This window comes from Cydia strobilella, chromosome 8 (genome assembly GCF_947568885.1).
Source record: "Cydia strobilella chromosome 8, ilCydStro3.1, whole genome shotgun sequence".
Lineage (NCBI taxonomy): Eukaryota > Metazoa > Arthropoda > Insecta > Lepidoptera > Tortricidae > Cydia > Cydia strobilella.
The window spans coordinates 6,818,891-6,835,999 of record NC_086048.1 but is presented as its reverse complement, the minus strand read 5'-3'; the positions used below and the strand labels follow the sequence as shown (position 1 = coordinate 6,835,999).

The 17,109-nt window shown below is 37.7% G+C and overlaps 1 protein-coding gene across 1 annotated transcript; it reads left to right on the top strand.

Moving 5' to 3' along the window:
- The first annotated feature begins 39 nt into the window (after window positions 1-39).
- On the top strand, window positions 40-12,343 carry LOC134743539 (microtubule-associated protein futsch-like). Its single transcript, XM_063677032.1, has 9 exons — window positions 40-231; window positions 325-474; window positions 2,711-2,843; window positions 3,673-3,848; window positions 4,416-4,609; window positions 7,006-7,213; window positions 7,824-7,884; window positions 7,966-8,351; window positions 8,673-12,343. Exons 1-9 carry the CDS (start codon window positions 183-185, stop codon window positions 11,690-11,692), a joined length of 4,377 nt encoding a protein of 1,458 aa, XP_063533102.1. The 5' UTR covers window positions 40-182; the 3' UTR covers window positions 11,693-12,343.
- Window positions 12,344-17,109: the final 4,766 nt, after the last annotated feature.

The following is a 17,109-nucleotide window of genomic DNA, read 5'->3' as shown; positions in this document are numbered from 1 at the left end:
CTGTGACTTCTGTGTTATAGTCTGTGCTCGTATTTCGACTGTTGTTTGTTGTATGTGCTTTAGTGTGATTTGGGTGATTTGACATTTTTAATTCGTATTTTGTGGGTTTTAAATAGGAAATATAACAATAAACGTGTTTATTATGATTTAAAAATAGTGCCACATTTAATATATATGTTATCATGGCGATTCCACCGTTTCCCTCTCAGGATTTGGCCAAGCTCGTACTGGGTAAGGTTTTTTCTTTGGCGGGAATTTAATAGAAAGGGGATTGTAACGGACTTTCAGAACCAATTTTCACCCTTTTGTTACTGATTATTTCAGGGTATCTCATAGAGGAACAATTAATGACAGCGTATGATGAATTCCTGCATCAGAGTCCATTCTTAGATGCTGAAAAGAATGAGTTTGACAGGATCGCAATGCAGCCCCTGAGACATCTTCTCGGAGAATATAGGGCGGTCAAAATATATGGTAAATCTTTTTCTATACTTGAGCTTGAGCTTGAGCTTGCGACTTGCGATGATCTCGTTTGGTTCACGAATTATGCCTTAAAAGAAACAATATGAAGTTATTTCAGCCTTAAAGGTACAAAGGTAGGGTACAGTACATTAATAATTTTCTGTTATTTCTGTCTCAAAACATGTCATGCTTTTTTCTTTATAATTATGCACTGGGTGATCAGATTTTCTTTGTTTCTGGATTCATTAAAAAAACCAGACAAATGCGAGTCGGACTTGCCCACCGAGGGTTCTGTACTCTTTACTATTTGTTGTTATAGCGGCAACAGAAATACATCATCTGTGAAAATTTCAACTGTCTAGCTATCACGGTTCATGAGATACTGCCTGGTGACAGACAGATGGACAGGTGGACATTGGAGTCTTAGTAATAGGGTCCCGTTTCTACCCTTTGGGTACGGAACCCTAAAAAAGGATAGATAAACAGTATTTGTTTGAGATATACCTGTATGGTCAAGTAAATTTAACTGTAACAGCCTAGAGGCCAGTAAATTTTGAGCATTTCATTCCATTGTATTTAGAATCTTTATTTTAATAAAGACTGCATTTGTTTTGTAAAATTTTGATCTGTTGTCAACTCTAGCTAAAATAATGGCATTAAGTGCCAAAATTCAAATAGGTAACAATTCATTTGAAGGTTTAAAACAAAAAGTAAACAAAATTTAGAAATAGTACATTGTGTATTATGGGCGGTACACAAAATTGTACGAACAAGTGTGAACTGGAGGCTTAATAACACGATTTCGTAATTCCTGTACCGTGGCACGCCATATGTTCCTCAAAAGTCTCACCACACTTGTGAGAAAAAAAGAAGGAAAACATAAATCTTCTGCTTAATTTCGGTATGTACATAACATACAGCCCTAGGTCCAAATTTAGGATTTACGGACCGCATCACCTAGCAAATGTGACGTAAAAATACACTACAACCCCAGGTCGAAATTTTCGATTTACGGACCGCATCCCCTACGTGTATAGGTAACACCTTTTACGAGCAAGTGAGATAAATAATTCTTCATTTAACTTTTTAAAGAATAATGACTAGACATTACTGGTTTATATCAGTAATGTCTAATCATTATTCTTCAATACACCCCACAGTTTTATTATTGTTTGACCCAACATGCATTTAGCACTCTGCGAATCTTCCGCCTTCAAAAAATACTTTCACACACAACGTAAATTTTCTAGTAGGTGCTGTTGCTGTACTGCCAGTTCTTGGAAACTCTTTATACACCGTCTCCAACTGCAGTCCAACATAGTTAACAGTACATACAAGCAAAAATATTTATTCATATAAATAAATGTTTATTTTTGAATATTTAATCAAAACAAATATTACTCAATTCACAAGATAGCAAAAAATAGACAAATTCGGGCGAAATTTTCTTCCGTGTCCCTTCCCCCTTCCCCCTTCCTCCACAGATGCATCGAGGCTCCGTGAAGAACTTTCGCCAGTAGGAGACGTGTTAGTTGTACGTTGTACTTAGTAAAACGTAAGAACCACGTCGCTCCTTAATCCCGCAAATCCCGCGGGATCCCGCTTAATTTACGCGCGGGATTAATCCCGCAAATTGCATGCGGGATCCCGGTATTTCGGGATCCTGGTATCCCGGTATTGCATTCCCTAGGTGTTGAACACCAAACACTGAACAGTACAAAATTGTTTACATCTTCTGAAATTTCTGTTGGCTCTTGCCTTAAACTGTTCAGTTATTATACTTAAGTTTTAAGTGCATACATTCCTTGAAACACAAATCTTGGTTTTCTCTTGTTTATGTTTGACAGATGGTTTTAATACATTTGGAATGTATTAGGAATGTATACATTTTATTTTCTACCTTATCATTAAGGTCCATAAAGTCTATATTACAAGGATCTTACTCTTGGATAGCGTGTTTTAAATATTCCCATGTATCCCGTTTGTGACATTCCGTGCCTAAAGGGCCCTTACCGTTATATAATCAACATACCCCAGGGTTTTGGGTGCGGGAATGTTTTAGACTAGCCAAAAAAACAGAAACTATTTTAACATTTCTGAGCTTATTTGGAGCTTACTCCATAATTTGGTTTAATTCATAGTTTGGTAACTACTTTTCATTAAATAAAGTTATGAATACACAAAATCATTCCCACATCCAAAACCCCTGGGTATGATCATCGAGTAATGTACTGGTATCTTGTTACAGTTGAGAGCTGTAAACCAATAGCCCTGAGAAGGAGACTATTTCAATGTCCAAATTTACTAGAGGTTGTTAAACTTCTAGTGCAGTATGTGGATGTCAAGAGAGTTCAAGAAGATTTGTGCAGAGATCAAGTCAGGTACAATATTTTTACTCTTAAGAATTTTTAGGGATTGTGATTGTATATGTTATACCTACCAGAGATAGGAACTTCTCAATGGGACAGTTGAGAATATCATTTTCGTATGTTTCGCTTTTCGCTGCAGCAATAATATGGCTGAGGTCATTTTGATAAATTAGATCAATTTTTGTGGCCCAGGTGAGTTGAAATAGGCTACACATTTTGTTTAAATAAATAAATAAATAAATAAAGCCTTTATTACTGACTTATTTTTAACAATAAAAAAACATCTTTATATATATATTTCACTTATTCTAATTTGTGTTTCTGACATCCGGGACGTTTTCATTGTCAGTCTGCCCTTTGGCAAAGGCCTCCCCTAGAATTTGCCATAACTCCCTGTTCATGGCTTTCCTTCTCCATAAACACATTTTGTTTAGTTTTTATTAAATGTTTTTTTTTTTTATTATCTGATGGTAATAGGTATATGTCTGTTTGCGAATGCCTTATTTGTTAGCAATTCTTTGCTTATTTAATTTATAATTTAAGAATGGCACATTTTAGCATCTATGGCAATTGCCACTTGACTGTGCCGGCATATTGTAATGTGGGGTTAGCTTCATTCAATTACAAGTTACAGCTAGGATGTCTGTCTTTTGTCCGTTTCAATCCATAGATGTAAATACATCATATGTATTGAGAATTTTCTTAAGGCGAAGAACCCACGCAGAGGCGCGGCGTTGTGTGCGCAGTCTAGGTGGATACAAGGTTTCGCGCCGCGCCACCGCCGTGCTACGTGGGTTCTTCGCCTTTTAGTTATTAAGCATAACACTCATTTTAATTTCAGTGCTGACTCACAAGAACCAACCTCCAGAACGGGATGTGAAGCATGTTTGTCCCTCAAATTGGAGAGTTGTGTATGTAATAACAGAAGAAGAAAAGTGTCAAGTACATCCATCAATAATTCAGAGTCTGTCGAAGCTGGAAGAACTATTGCCACAAATACATTATCTGACTTGTCTGGTAAGACAAATACAAATTATTTATTTGTCGATCATAGGTGTATACAACATGATAGTATAAAGAAAAATTGTTCCACTATGTCGTACCCAAGGGCATACGAAATTCAGTTCAGTTGCTAATAGCAATTAGCATGCACCATGCACTAAATTAATATACAACACAATAATTTATCATTTCACTATTAATTAATTAATTATAATAATTGATGTCCACAAATATACTTGACAACTATGGCCTTTTGTTTGTGATATTATGGACAGAGGTAACATGAATACCTCCATGATTATTTATATGAGGTATAATGAATACTGTAGGGTTTTTTACTATGATTATTTCTTTTATAAATACTTATATGAAAGTGTTTATGCACTATACTAGAGTTAGACTTAGCTAAGTTGGCAGCGATTTTGAAAGCACGTACTGTGCAAGTGTTATATTTACACATCTAAATTTAATGGAAATTTGACGTTTAAAGTAACACTTCTACAGTCTAACTCTAGCAATTTTTAATAATAAGCTTTGCACATGTATTATTGTAACCAATAAATGTAACATTCTATTTTACAGGTAACCAGAATCTTGATAATAGGCATGTTGAAGTTACTGCAAGTCATACAAACCAATCAAATACTATTAGTCAACAAGAGCTTCTACCGGGTGGTTATCCTGGTGCAGGCGCCCCAAATGTCGACCAAAACAGTATTATGCCTAATCTTAATCTTCAGCCAAACCCTAGCATTACAATTACACAACCACCAAATGTAAGTACCTATAGCACCTAATTTATATTTGACGCAGTCATGTATTATTATGAATTAAGTACGTTATAGAAATTTTGTATCCCCAATTTTTTACTTATGTTATAAAGCAAAGGGAAACTATATCAAAAACAAAAAATAACTTCCACTTATACGTCGGATTACTCATGAAATAAAACTATGAAAACGGATTATATCGCGTATATTGAATTTATAATACATCCCGACGTTTCGAACTCTTTACAGCGTTCGTGGTCAACGGGTGACTGAGGAAAAATTACAAAATGCAAAAATACCCACATACTAAAATAATGAACAATCATAGACTACAAACTTTAAGGCTGGTTGTACATGCAAAATCGGTTCATAAGGCTAGTTATACACTATAATTATTTTTCAAGTAAAGATATATATATATACGCGATAAAAAACTATGCCGGCTCCAACCCTACACCACGGACCCGAGAAGATTTAATTCCCTCCTAAATTGTAGGAGGGTATCCCAATATGGGACCGGCAACAAACTCGGCGGGACACATCTTTTCAAAACATCAGAATGTCCAGCATCATCCAACACTACGGTCTCACAGTCTATGTCTCGCTTGCTCCTTTATCAGGTGGACTACAGGATCCCAAGCTGGTGGTAGAGAAAAGCCATCTTCCCTATTAAAGTTTGGATATTTCTTAATCTCGATGGCCTCGCGCAGCATTCTGGGTATGTAACGCTTCTCCTTGGCAAGAACCAGAGGCTTATCAAACTTGATTGAGTGATTGGCTTTATCCATGACATGCTCACAGACAGCAGACCTAGGTCGACGGTGCTTGACATCAGCTATGTGTTCCTTCACCCGAGTGGAAATGCTCCGTTTCGTCTGCCCGACATATGATAGGCCACACTCACAGTCCAGCCTGTACACTCCTGCAGTCTGTAGAGGGGTATTGCATTTTACAGGCCTCAGGAATTGTGACATCTTCTTCATTGGCTTGAAATATGTTTTTATAGAAGCACGCTTCAAGATGTGGCTGATCCTGTCCGTGACCCCCCTGACAAAAGGCAGAATGGCAGGCCTGCGCTCAACTGTGGGGATCTTAATGTGGGACCTCTGGTTGACCCGCGGTATCCTGAGCTCGTTTGCCTGGAGCGCGCGCCTGGCATGCTGGAGCTCCGCGGCCAGATGCTGGTCATCACATATCCTCTGGGCTCTCTGAAACAAAGATTTGCCTACTGTAACAAGTTGACTGGGATGGTGATGCGATTTGCCATTTAAGTACCTATCAGTATGAGTAGGTTTCCTATACACAGTGCGACCTACCAGTGTCTGTGAGCATGTCATGGATAAAGCCAATCACTCAATCAAGTTTGATAAGCCTCTGGTTCTTGCCAAGGAGAAGCGTTACATACCCAGAATGCTGCGCGAGGCCATCGAGATTAAGAAATATCCAAACTTTAATAGGGAAGATGGCTTTTCTCTACCACCAGCTTGGGATCCTGTAGTCCACCTGATAAAGGAGCAAGCGAGACATAGACTGTGAGACCGTAGTGTTGGATGATGCTGGACATTCTGATGTTTTGAAAAGATGTGTCCCGCCGAGTTTGTTGCCGGTCCCATATTGGGATACCCTCCTACAATTTAGGAGGGAATTAAATCTTCTCGGGTCCGTTGTGTAGGGTTGGAGCCGGCATAGTTTTTTATCGCGTATATATATATATCTTTACTTGAAAAATAATTATAGTGTATAACTAGCCTTATGAACCGATTTTGCATGTACAACCAGCCTTAAAGTTTGTAGTCTATGATTGTTCATTATTTTAGTATGTGGGTATTTTTGCATTTTGTAATTTTTCCTCAGTCACCCGTTGACCACGAACGCTGTAAAGAGTTCGAAACGTCGGGATGTATTATAAATTCAATATACGCGATATAATCCGTTTTCATAGTTTTATTTCATGAGTAACTATCGCGGTAACCGAAGACAATATTATGTACGTCGGATTACTCTTGAATATGAATAGTGCTTCAAAACAGGCCAGCCGCCGCGCATCTAAGGAACAGCAGAATAAAACGTTTTTTGTATGAAAAGAGCTCTGATTATATTAAAAACAAATTAAGTAAAAAGTAGGTTAATAAAACCTGCTGGCCCCAGCCCCAGTTTGATTATAATATGTAATTAGCTACATAGGAAATAAATGCATTTTTACCCAGACGTCGTGCATCGTACAGTTTCGGTGAGTGGCTTTTTAGTTATTTTTATTCTAACAAACTACTGACGAGTTTGTACGCTATGGGGCCACACAACGATACAAGTCTAAAATTGGTAACAAACAACACAATAGTGTTTGGAATAAGAAAATGTATGTGTATTGTAAAATTATTTAAATTATCAAATATATTTTTCAGGTCACTGGTAACGCAACAGCAATGGAGTGTTCACAGAATATAGCAGAATTCAACACCGTACTGAATCAAGTGTACAATAAAACCAATGTCATGGGAGGTCTAAGAGATAACAATAGTATGATGAGTACTGACACAACTAATAATAATAGGATACCTAACTGCCAACCTGAAAGTTTTCAAGATTTTAGTACAGGAGTCAGGGGTCCAGGTATATTTTTTTATATTATCATTGAAAAGTAGATAAATGTTGTACATGTACAGAGTCAAATAATATTATATTACGTGGGGTGATTTCGGCAACTGAACTAAATTACCCTACACATTTTGTCTACCTACACAAAATAGTATTTGACTGGGAGCCTGAAAGTTTATTAGTCTACAATACATGTAATAAGTAATGAATTTTTCCCGTACGCCGAACAATTATAATGGTGTTCTGGACATTGGAAAGTTTATGTAATCTAAAATGTGCTAGGCTATTGAGTGATAGGGCTATGGAATAAAAAACCGGACGCCTGCCTAATGAAACTATCTAATTTTACAAAGTAAAATAACGATACAAGTACATTACGATACAAGTGCGAAAAATAGGAAATTCCCCGAGTGGCGATAAATTAAAACACGACCGAAGGGAATGTTTTAAATCGACATGAGTTGCGAATTGCCTATTCGCACATGTATCGTACAACATTTTACAGTACATATGGCAATTTAAATTTTCGAAATGTTTACGTAATGTGTACATATGGTGCTACTGGTACTGGTACTGGTGGCGGTGGTGGTACTGTAAAATATTATTATTATATTAAATGTTACAGGTGCATCTTCTACACATATTAACGTTCCAGATTCTAGTACTACAGAAAATTTAACTGTGCCGTAAGTTGAACTATTTATTAACTAGGTAACCATTAAAATTGCTATCAATCATTTATTCTTACTATGTGTTTTTTTTTACAGATTATCACATCCTGACACAGAGCAAACAATATCAAATAAAAGAATTGTAAAGAAATTTCAGAAAAGAAGTTGTGCCTTTAGAGTCGGAAATGTGAAACATGACGTTACAGAAATAACCAGTGAAGTAATAGATGTTGATGATGATACATCACCAAACCCAAAGCTAGGGGAGCAAAAAGTGACCATTCTATCAAATGTCAAAGTTGGCAATGATGAGGGACTGATAAAAATGTCGAAAAACGCAACTTCAACACCTTTGCTACAATTTCAAACAATTTGTTTAAATGGCACACCCATATTTAAACCTAAATCAGTGGAACAAAGGATGATATATACCAAAGATGAAATTATGGCTATGCCAACACTTATTTTAGTCCCAGCATCAGGTAATTTCCTTGTTTTAATTCTCCATGGAAAAATCCCAAGGTCAATAGTTGTAAAGTTGTAAACTTGCTACATTTTAAAAACATTCTTGAATCAGTTATTAACCAACCCTTTGACCGCCAAAGACGACTAACGCGCGCGGCTACAGCCCCATATAAATCTTCGAGCATTACCATAAGGTTCACGAAAGCGTTCAAATGCTTCAATGGCTTTTAGCTACAATTAAAATTATCTGTGCAATCCGTTTTTTGTTTTAATAAATCTAAAACATCAATTTCGTAACCAATATGAGTTAGGCGTAACTAGATTTTTCATGATTTCAGGTCCGTCAAACACGGCACCGACTGTTTGCCAACCACAAACCATATCAGCTCAGAGTTCCAATATTACGACATCGACTACTTCCGCTCCGCCTACGCTTACGCCGTTAACGGTCGATGTTTCAAATAGTACCTCAGCCACGTGTAATGTATCGAATGCTCACAAACCGGAAAAAACAACCGCGCAAGATACTACTAGTCAATCCGGCTTAGTGAAAACTGTAGAATCATTAAGAAACGCCTCAGTACCTAAAGATAATACAGTTCCAGGCTCTAGTTCAACGAGTACGCCACAAGGACTACCGCCTATGAGGAAATCCTCATCTACGCCGCGTCGAACCATATCACATGTTAGAGTTTTAGATTTCACGACTCCAAGAAGAATTCTAAATGAAGCGATTAGTGAAAATCCTAATGAGGAAGCCGAGTCTGATAAGCCTGTTGAAATTATGATAAGTAAAAGTCCTAATGTATCTTTTCCTCGTAACTCAATAATTTTAGATAATATTGGCCAATCAGACACTACTGTTGATGCAGATAAAATTAATGAATCAGAGTCAAATGGAAGTGTCAAGAAAAAAATAGTGGAAAGCAAGAAAAGAGATTGGGATGCTGATCTCCGGGCTCTTGTGGCAGGTAGTCAACAGCCCTTGAAACAACGCATACCATTAACATCCCCGAAATCTAAACCTAAAAAGAAAACTATCAAGAAAACTACAGTTGAGAAAGAAAATATTAAAAATAAGACGATAATAAATACCGCAGAAAAAACGCGAAAAAAATCAAGCGTAAAGAACAGTGATTCCGTCAATAATAAACTTTCAAAGAAAAAAGACAAACCGGAGTCAGTAGCGAGGCCTGAAGAGAATGTCCCAAGTCCAACAGTGTCTCCTATAGGTATAATGCAATATGCTCAAGAAAAACCTGCATTTGAACCGGAAAAAGTAAAAGATAAATCAAATGACGAGGAACACATTGTCACTCCTGAAGTAGAAAGATTGTCTTTGAGAAATGAGATTGGAGGTAAACTCAACATTTCAGATATATTGGAAACACCCTACAAACAGGCATTATATGAAATTCAAATGGAGACTCCCAGGTTTTTGGGACCGGATATACCAGACGATCCTATGTCAGATATAAAAATAACGGATATACCGACGCCTAGATTTTTGACGTCAAATACGCCTTTTACTCCGAAACCTAAGCAAGCCACTCCTTCCTCTTATTCTTCTCGCCCGACAGACTACTCAAGTGGTGGCTCATATTATAAACCGGACGACCAAGATTATTTACGCATCGTGGATGATACGATATGTCCTGTAACATCTACCCATTCAAAAGATAATTCTAAGGAAACAGTCACTGAAAGCACAGCCGAATCTGATCTTAAAGACAATAAGCCAAAACGAAGTAATAGGTCTCGACCAGTAAGGCAGTGTACCAAAAATGTTTCATATTATAATAGTCCAATGACTACCAAAAGTATGAATTCAAACAAAAAGGACGATGTCTTATCGTGCAGTGACTCAGCTAGTGCTAATAGTTCGTTTGAAAATGCCGTAAAAGAAGATGTACATGCACCAAGAAGTGAGAGAAAGCATGCAACTAAATCAGAAAATAGGAGCAAACTCAGCTTATCTAAAAAACGCTCACCACTCAAAAAAGTTACGCAGAAATCTTTTATGAAAATAAAACCACGGCATACGCCCACAAAAGATTCTTCAAGGAAAAGTAATAGAAAATCCTCGGAATCATCACAAGTTACGTTAAAAGGAAAACCCAGAATGAGAACGTCTTGTAAAGTGCCTGGTACTTCACCTCATGCCGCTGCTGCGCCCACCAAACGCCGCCGAAAATCGGCAACGCCCCGGAAACTGCATCGCACTGAATTCAAATCTTCAGACCATGACTCACCAGAAGCAGTAAGCACGGAAAAACCAAAAAGTGAAATTCAAAATTCTAGTGTATCTTGTGTCCAAGATTCTGATACTGAACAACTTCCTCTTCGATGGTCCGACGACGGCTCTCAAGAAAGCAGAGCCCAGGGTGAAACTGAATCGAATCGCAAGAATGAAGATGAAATATCTAAGATAAAGGAGTACATAGACAAAACAATGAACTCAAGTCATAAAGATAATGAAATGTCGCAAATAAAAGAGTACATAGAAAATACGATGGTCTCAAGCTACAAAGAAAATGAAGGTAGTTTACAAAACGATTTAATAAAACGTGGTTTTGATATAGAGACAGCCAAAAAAATAGAACGGGATTTGTTAAGTACACCAGTACCAGAGAATAGAACTAATTTGCCATTAACTGTTGATGAAGAAAGAAGTAAAAGAATATTAGAGAGGCCCGCAGAGAGCGAGAGTACTTTACCGAAAAATGTTATTTCTGAGGAAGAGTATTTAGAAGAAGATTTTAGTGTCTATGATTGTAAAGAAGGTAGTGCAAATTATTTAATAGTTCAACACGATGGGATAGCACGTCCCGCAATACCACCTGAAGAAGACCCGAAATTAAAAGATAAATTTTCTTTGGAAATATGCATTGATGATGGTGATGTTGTCAGATTGAGAGCTTCGTCGTACAATATTCTAATGGATGAAGATTTTCAAGATCTCGGTGAGACTATTAAAGAGACAGAGATGGCTGTAAGTTCTATTTCTAACATTGATAGGTTGTACACACCGATGAAAGACCATATCAGAGCTCAGTGCTATTCAATTTTCGATTCAACCCTCACTAGTATAGATACTCCACTAAAAGCTGATAGTCCATCACGGATACAAAACACAATTTCTGTAACGATAGAAGATGACCCGGAAGAAATACCTGAACTAAGAGAAAAAACGGAAAATAGGAAAAGAAAAAGATTACGTTGCAGTTCTGCTTCAGATGAATCTGTGACTGATAACAAGAGAGTGAAACCTGACACTCATATGATTTTAACAAAAGATTTAAAAAATATGGACATAGAAGTTTTACTAGCCAAATTACATGGATCTACGAAAAACTGAACGAGATTTATTAAATCGAGAATATTATTTCTTTTGACATTATTTACATTCATATTGACTGTGTTGAGTATATTGGAGTATACTTAGTTAGGCGCAGAAGTATTTGAGCAAAGTAACGAGCTATTTACATAATTCTTATTTGACAATAGAGTCTGATGTAGATACTTTCGATGTCTTTGCTTTACTAATTCTGTTGCTGATTTTACAGTAAGTGCCCTAACGTATCCACATTGCCATACTATCCGTATAGAAAAGTGGATAGTTATGTTAGGGCACCGAATGTACTTTGGCTTTCGTTATTGAATTATTGATTAAAAAATAATGAAGATTTGATTAAAATCTACATTTTTAAATTGTTCATATAGTTAAAATAAAATTATGTATTATACGATTTAGCCCTTGACCGCCTGAGATGTACAGACTGGCGATTAATAGGTTATACGACTTAAAAGACTGTGTACAGTGTGTATGTGTAGTGTAAGTAATGTAAGTGTTGATTGAGAGAAATATATTTATATGTGTCAGACACATAACACAACTTAGAATTTTGTAAGCATTGTAATTATCTCAATATATGGTCTAATTTGTTATGTGTTCTTTGTATTTATCTGCGCTGGTCACAGTTAATACGCTAATAAATATTTTTTTGTAGTTAGATATTTTATTTACTGTTAACACATCTACTGCCAGTGACCCGCTAGGCGGATTTTCTGTTCTGTTTTTAATTCGCTTGCATATCCCGGGAATCGAGTCGACTAAAAATTCCAAAAAATAAACATTCGCTATTTTATTCTACTATTCGATACAGTTAATGTTAATGATAAAATTTCTCCAAGAAACATTAGGTCTTAGACTCGTCTGTCGTACAAAATATCCATAAAATCGCATATTTAAGTACTCAAGAATATTTTTAGACAAGCAAAACAAAAAAAAACTTTAAGTAAAATGAGCTAACTTAAGGTTTTAAGGCACTTTTCCTCCAGGGCCCATTAATTGTTTCCAACCTGTATAGTACTTCTAATTGCACAAAAAAATCTTTAGTATGTTTAACACAAACATAAAGAGGCCTTCATGTGCCTAAGTGAAGATTCGGAAGCTACGCACATGTAGTCACGATTAAGCGAACAAAATAATTTTAACTTTTGTTATAATCTTTATCATATATCATGATAGATGTAGGTTTTGGAGTTGAAGACTCCAAATTTTGTTATTATCTTGTATATTATGGTATCTTCTTAATTAGGAACTAAGGAAACGAGAGCGTTCCCAATTACCCCTCGCATTCTCAATGATCCCTACTACATACTGATTGAAAATCCATTTTTTTTTTACTTTGTAAATTGTTATTTATCCCGTGTCGTAAAAAACGATCCTTGAAAAGTGATAATAAACTGAAAATCTTCAGTGTTTCCATTTCCCCCGCGACCTGTTTCCAATTACCCCATACGGTTTCGGGTAAAATTAAAATGGAACGGCAAGGTTTTAGTTTTAGTGGAAATTTAGTAGGATAACTTAAAATTAGATAGACAGATAACCAAACTAAAGGTTAGCATCAAAATTAATTCGGTTTGTTACATTTTTATATCTTTTTAGAGCGTTTGAAGTTACGTGTTCCTAATTCCCCCACTCTCCCCGACCAACGTTCCAGCTTGTCTCGCAGCCTCATTACTCTTTTGGTAAAATTTATAACAGCCGCTCGACATAACCTAGACCAAAATATACGGCGTTGTCGGGAGTCAGGGAAGGGGTGTTCGGGAAGTGGGTCACGGATGCGGCTCCTGACACAAATAGCGCATCCCGCCACGTGGCACTCCGATACTTAGCGTTTATGGCTGGTTGGATAGGTTGTTCTAAGCTTAGGTTATGTCACGTAGCGAAAAACTATCCAACTATAGTTCAGTACTATAACTATGTAGGTTTTTTTGTTTTGTCTGAGATTTTTCTTCCATTATTAAACATATTTCGTCTTAAAACTACGACATTTAAATAATAGCCATATCTCAATGGAGATAAATATTCGAGTTAATTCTGGTAGTTGGGAGCTTTTAGACTCCCAACAGTTGCTTGGGATAGTCCCAGATAGTCCCAGGTAGTTGGGTGCTTATGTGGCGGGGTTTAAAAAAATGTACCAGCTAATAAAAAATATTATACCTACACACTGAAAACTAACTTGAAACGAATGAGGTTAAAAACTGCCAAATATTCGCTATAGAATACAGTTGGCGTTTTAAGGAAATGGTCCCGAGGCACAAGGTGATAACACTGATGACATTTCAGCTATTAATAAATCATTATCATGTTACTTTCTCAAAGCCAAAGTAATGCCTGATTCAATATCTCGATTGGACTTGCTGCTGATACTTAGGTCCTAGATAGGTAGTACAAAAATATTGTACCTACCTTTTTTATGTCCGTAAAAATGTTTTTTATGTACTATTTAAAGGGTTATTTATGTTCTTATTAGTGCAGGAATTAGGTAAGTCCTCAAAGCCACTTCGCCCTCGCCCACGCCTAGCTACTCGACTATGGTCGTTTTATTTTACCTAGGTATAACAACGGATAAGAGAACTAAGTAGGTAGGTACAAATTGCCCATTGTCTCTTTCTAAAGGCCGATGTGCAATATACAATATACGGGTAGGTACTGTAAAATGAAAAACGGCAGTTTTTGTTTTCTTCCGAACTAAAATTGTTAGGCATCTGAACTTCTTGGTGTAAAAATGCTGGCTATACATAAACGACGATATGGTGTTACTGAGTGCCTCGGCCTGCGGATTGGCTAAGCTCATTTCAATATGTGAGAAATACGCTTCTAGTCATGGTTTGCTGTATAATGTGTACAAAAGCGAATGCGTTGTCTTTAAGGCCAGAGGTAAAGCTACACCCAAGTTTCCAAGTGTCAAACTGAATAGCCACCCGCTACGAATAGTGGACCAATTTAAATATTTGGGCCACATCGTAACCTCTGACCTTAGGGACGACGTGGATATCGAACGAGAACGCAGAGCGCTGTCCGTCAGAGCTAACATGATAGCTAACATGATAGTAACCCTTTTTAGGGCTTACTGTACGACCTTTTACACAAGCAACCTGTGGGCTGATTATACTCATAAACGGTACAGCGCTCTGCGTGTTCAATATAACAACGCTTTCAGAGTGCTGATGGGGCTGCCCAAATTCTGTAGTGCATCGGGGATGTTCGCGGAGGCGCGAGTAGACTGCTTCTACACCACCATGCGCAAGCGAGCTACATCCCTGGTGCGCAGAGTGAGGGCCAGCTCCAACGGCATTCTGAGAATGTTAGCAGACAGAATTGATTGCCTGTATCTGAATAACTGCTGCTTGATACACGCACGCAGTAATAAATATATATATATATATATATATAGTTATAGTTATTAAGGATAGTTATGTATATAGATCTAACACTTAGATAAGATTATTTAAATTTAAGGTAATTACTAACCCAATGATCCCCGATGGTTTTAAATAAAGAATTTTATTATTATGTGTACTATCTCCGTTTCAAAACTCTCGGGTCTTTCGATCCCGGTCATTTATAAGGCGTGCGTGGGGATATAGATCCAACACGTAGAGGCCGTTTGGAGAGATTTGATGTCATGTAGAACGCCTGCTGGAACCCATTCATGGGTACATCAATAGATACCCGTGAACCGGTTTCAGCAGGCATTGGAAGCTATTGTAGAGAATATGGACAGAGTACTGGTCTATGGTTTAAGTTTGGGTGGAAAAAAGACTGGGCTATTGCAAAGAAGTCCGGACACCTGCCATAACATTGCTTGCACAAGTTATCGAGGCAGGCGGTGACTCGCCACTCGTTAGATGGGCACCTGATGCGCCATCGTAAAGACGGCCAGGCGCAACACCGGCGTGAGCGGCTCAGGGGTGTCGAGAGGTGTGCTGCGCTTTCTCCGAAGTTACTCGCGGCGTTATGCCCTTTAACACTTCCACCCCTGGAGCATATAGCTCTTACGACTCCCCTCTGGACATCCAATGAAGGCAAGCCAGAGCTGAGAGTCCTGCGGGTCCCCTTGGGGTCCACTCCGACCGACGAAGACACGCCGGAGACGAAGACCCTGACCGACTCTCTGGAGCACTCGGGTCCGTGGGGTCGTCACTCCCCAACAGCTCGCCACAAGCTGCCCTGCGGGCTTATTATTATTATTATTATTATAAACCTTAAACTCTGGTGTGAGTAACTTGAAAAATGAAAATGAAAAAGCGTTTATTGGTTACAATATTGTGTACAGCAAATTATGGTTGGAATCTCCAAGTAAGTAAAATTATACTTGTGGCAGGAGATCCCACTCTTCCTACCAGTTACATACAAAGTAACCGAACTTGAATTTAAGAACAAAAGCACCTCACAACTTACTTATATTATATCTACAACAATCTACATTCTGATGAAATTTATATTTCGTATCTACTTGGGGAAGCGAACTGTCCCAAGAAATTTGCTGAAACTAATTTTCGTTTTCGTATTCGTAAAACGTAATTTCGTCAAACTACCTAGTTAGTACAGTGTGCAACCAAAAAGTTTCTAAAACCCTTTTTACTTAAAAACTCTGTATTAACAAAAGTCAAAAAATTGCACATTTGGGGTCCAGAACCATAGTTCACTGTAGATACAAAGACATAGATAGGTCATAGACACTCGTGACCATAGGCAGTCGGTGTACGATGAACAGTAGACATACCTACAGAATGCCGTGCGGCATCGGCATTGTAGTTTGCATAGCAAGAGACGTCTCGAATTTAGTGACGTCTAGAAATTCCGCAGGCAGTTCGGGTATAATTGATTGCGGGTGATTTTACACCACCCTCCGCCCCTGATGTCTAAACCCCACCCCCCCAGGCCCCCCAAAGTGCAGCGCCGACGCGACGTCGCTCCGGACAATCTGCGTGCTCTGCTTATTTTCACTCTTAATTCCTTTGCCGGAAATTGCCTTTATAAAGAACGTAGAATTTAGTTTTGGTTGCGACGTTACTGAGATAAAAGTGAATTGCTTGTTTCGTTCTGCAATAGCACTGAGAACTGAGAAAGATGCCTGGGCAAGATATCGTGATAAATTGCATTAAATTCTGACTGGCGCTTTTTACAAAATAGTTACGTCGCAATAAGAAACCCTCAGAGGAAAAATAAATGATGAACCGAGAAACATTTATTGAATTGGTAGAACTGTATGTTATAATATGATCAATATTTGATCTTTTACTAGAATGTTAGTGTGGAAGTTTTTTTGAATACCTACTTTGCTGAGTACCTAGTCACCTACTAATATTCTAATAATTGTATTTACTTTACTTTTGTGACGCGTAAATGCCTTAATACTCCACATACATACTTGTATATTGTATATTGGTTTGCTTATTTCGCTGAGCTTGCCAAGTCGG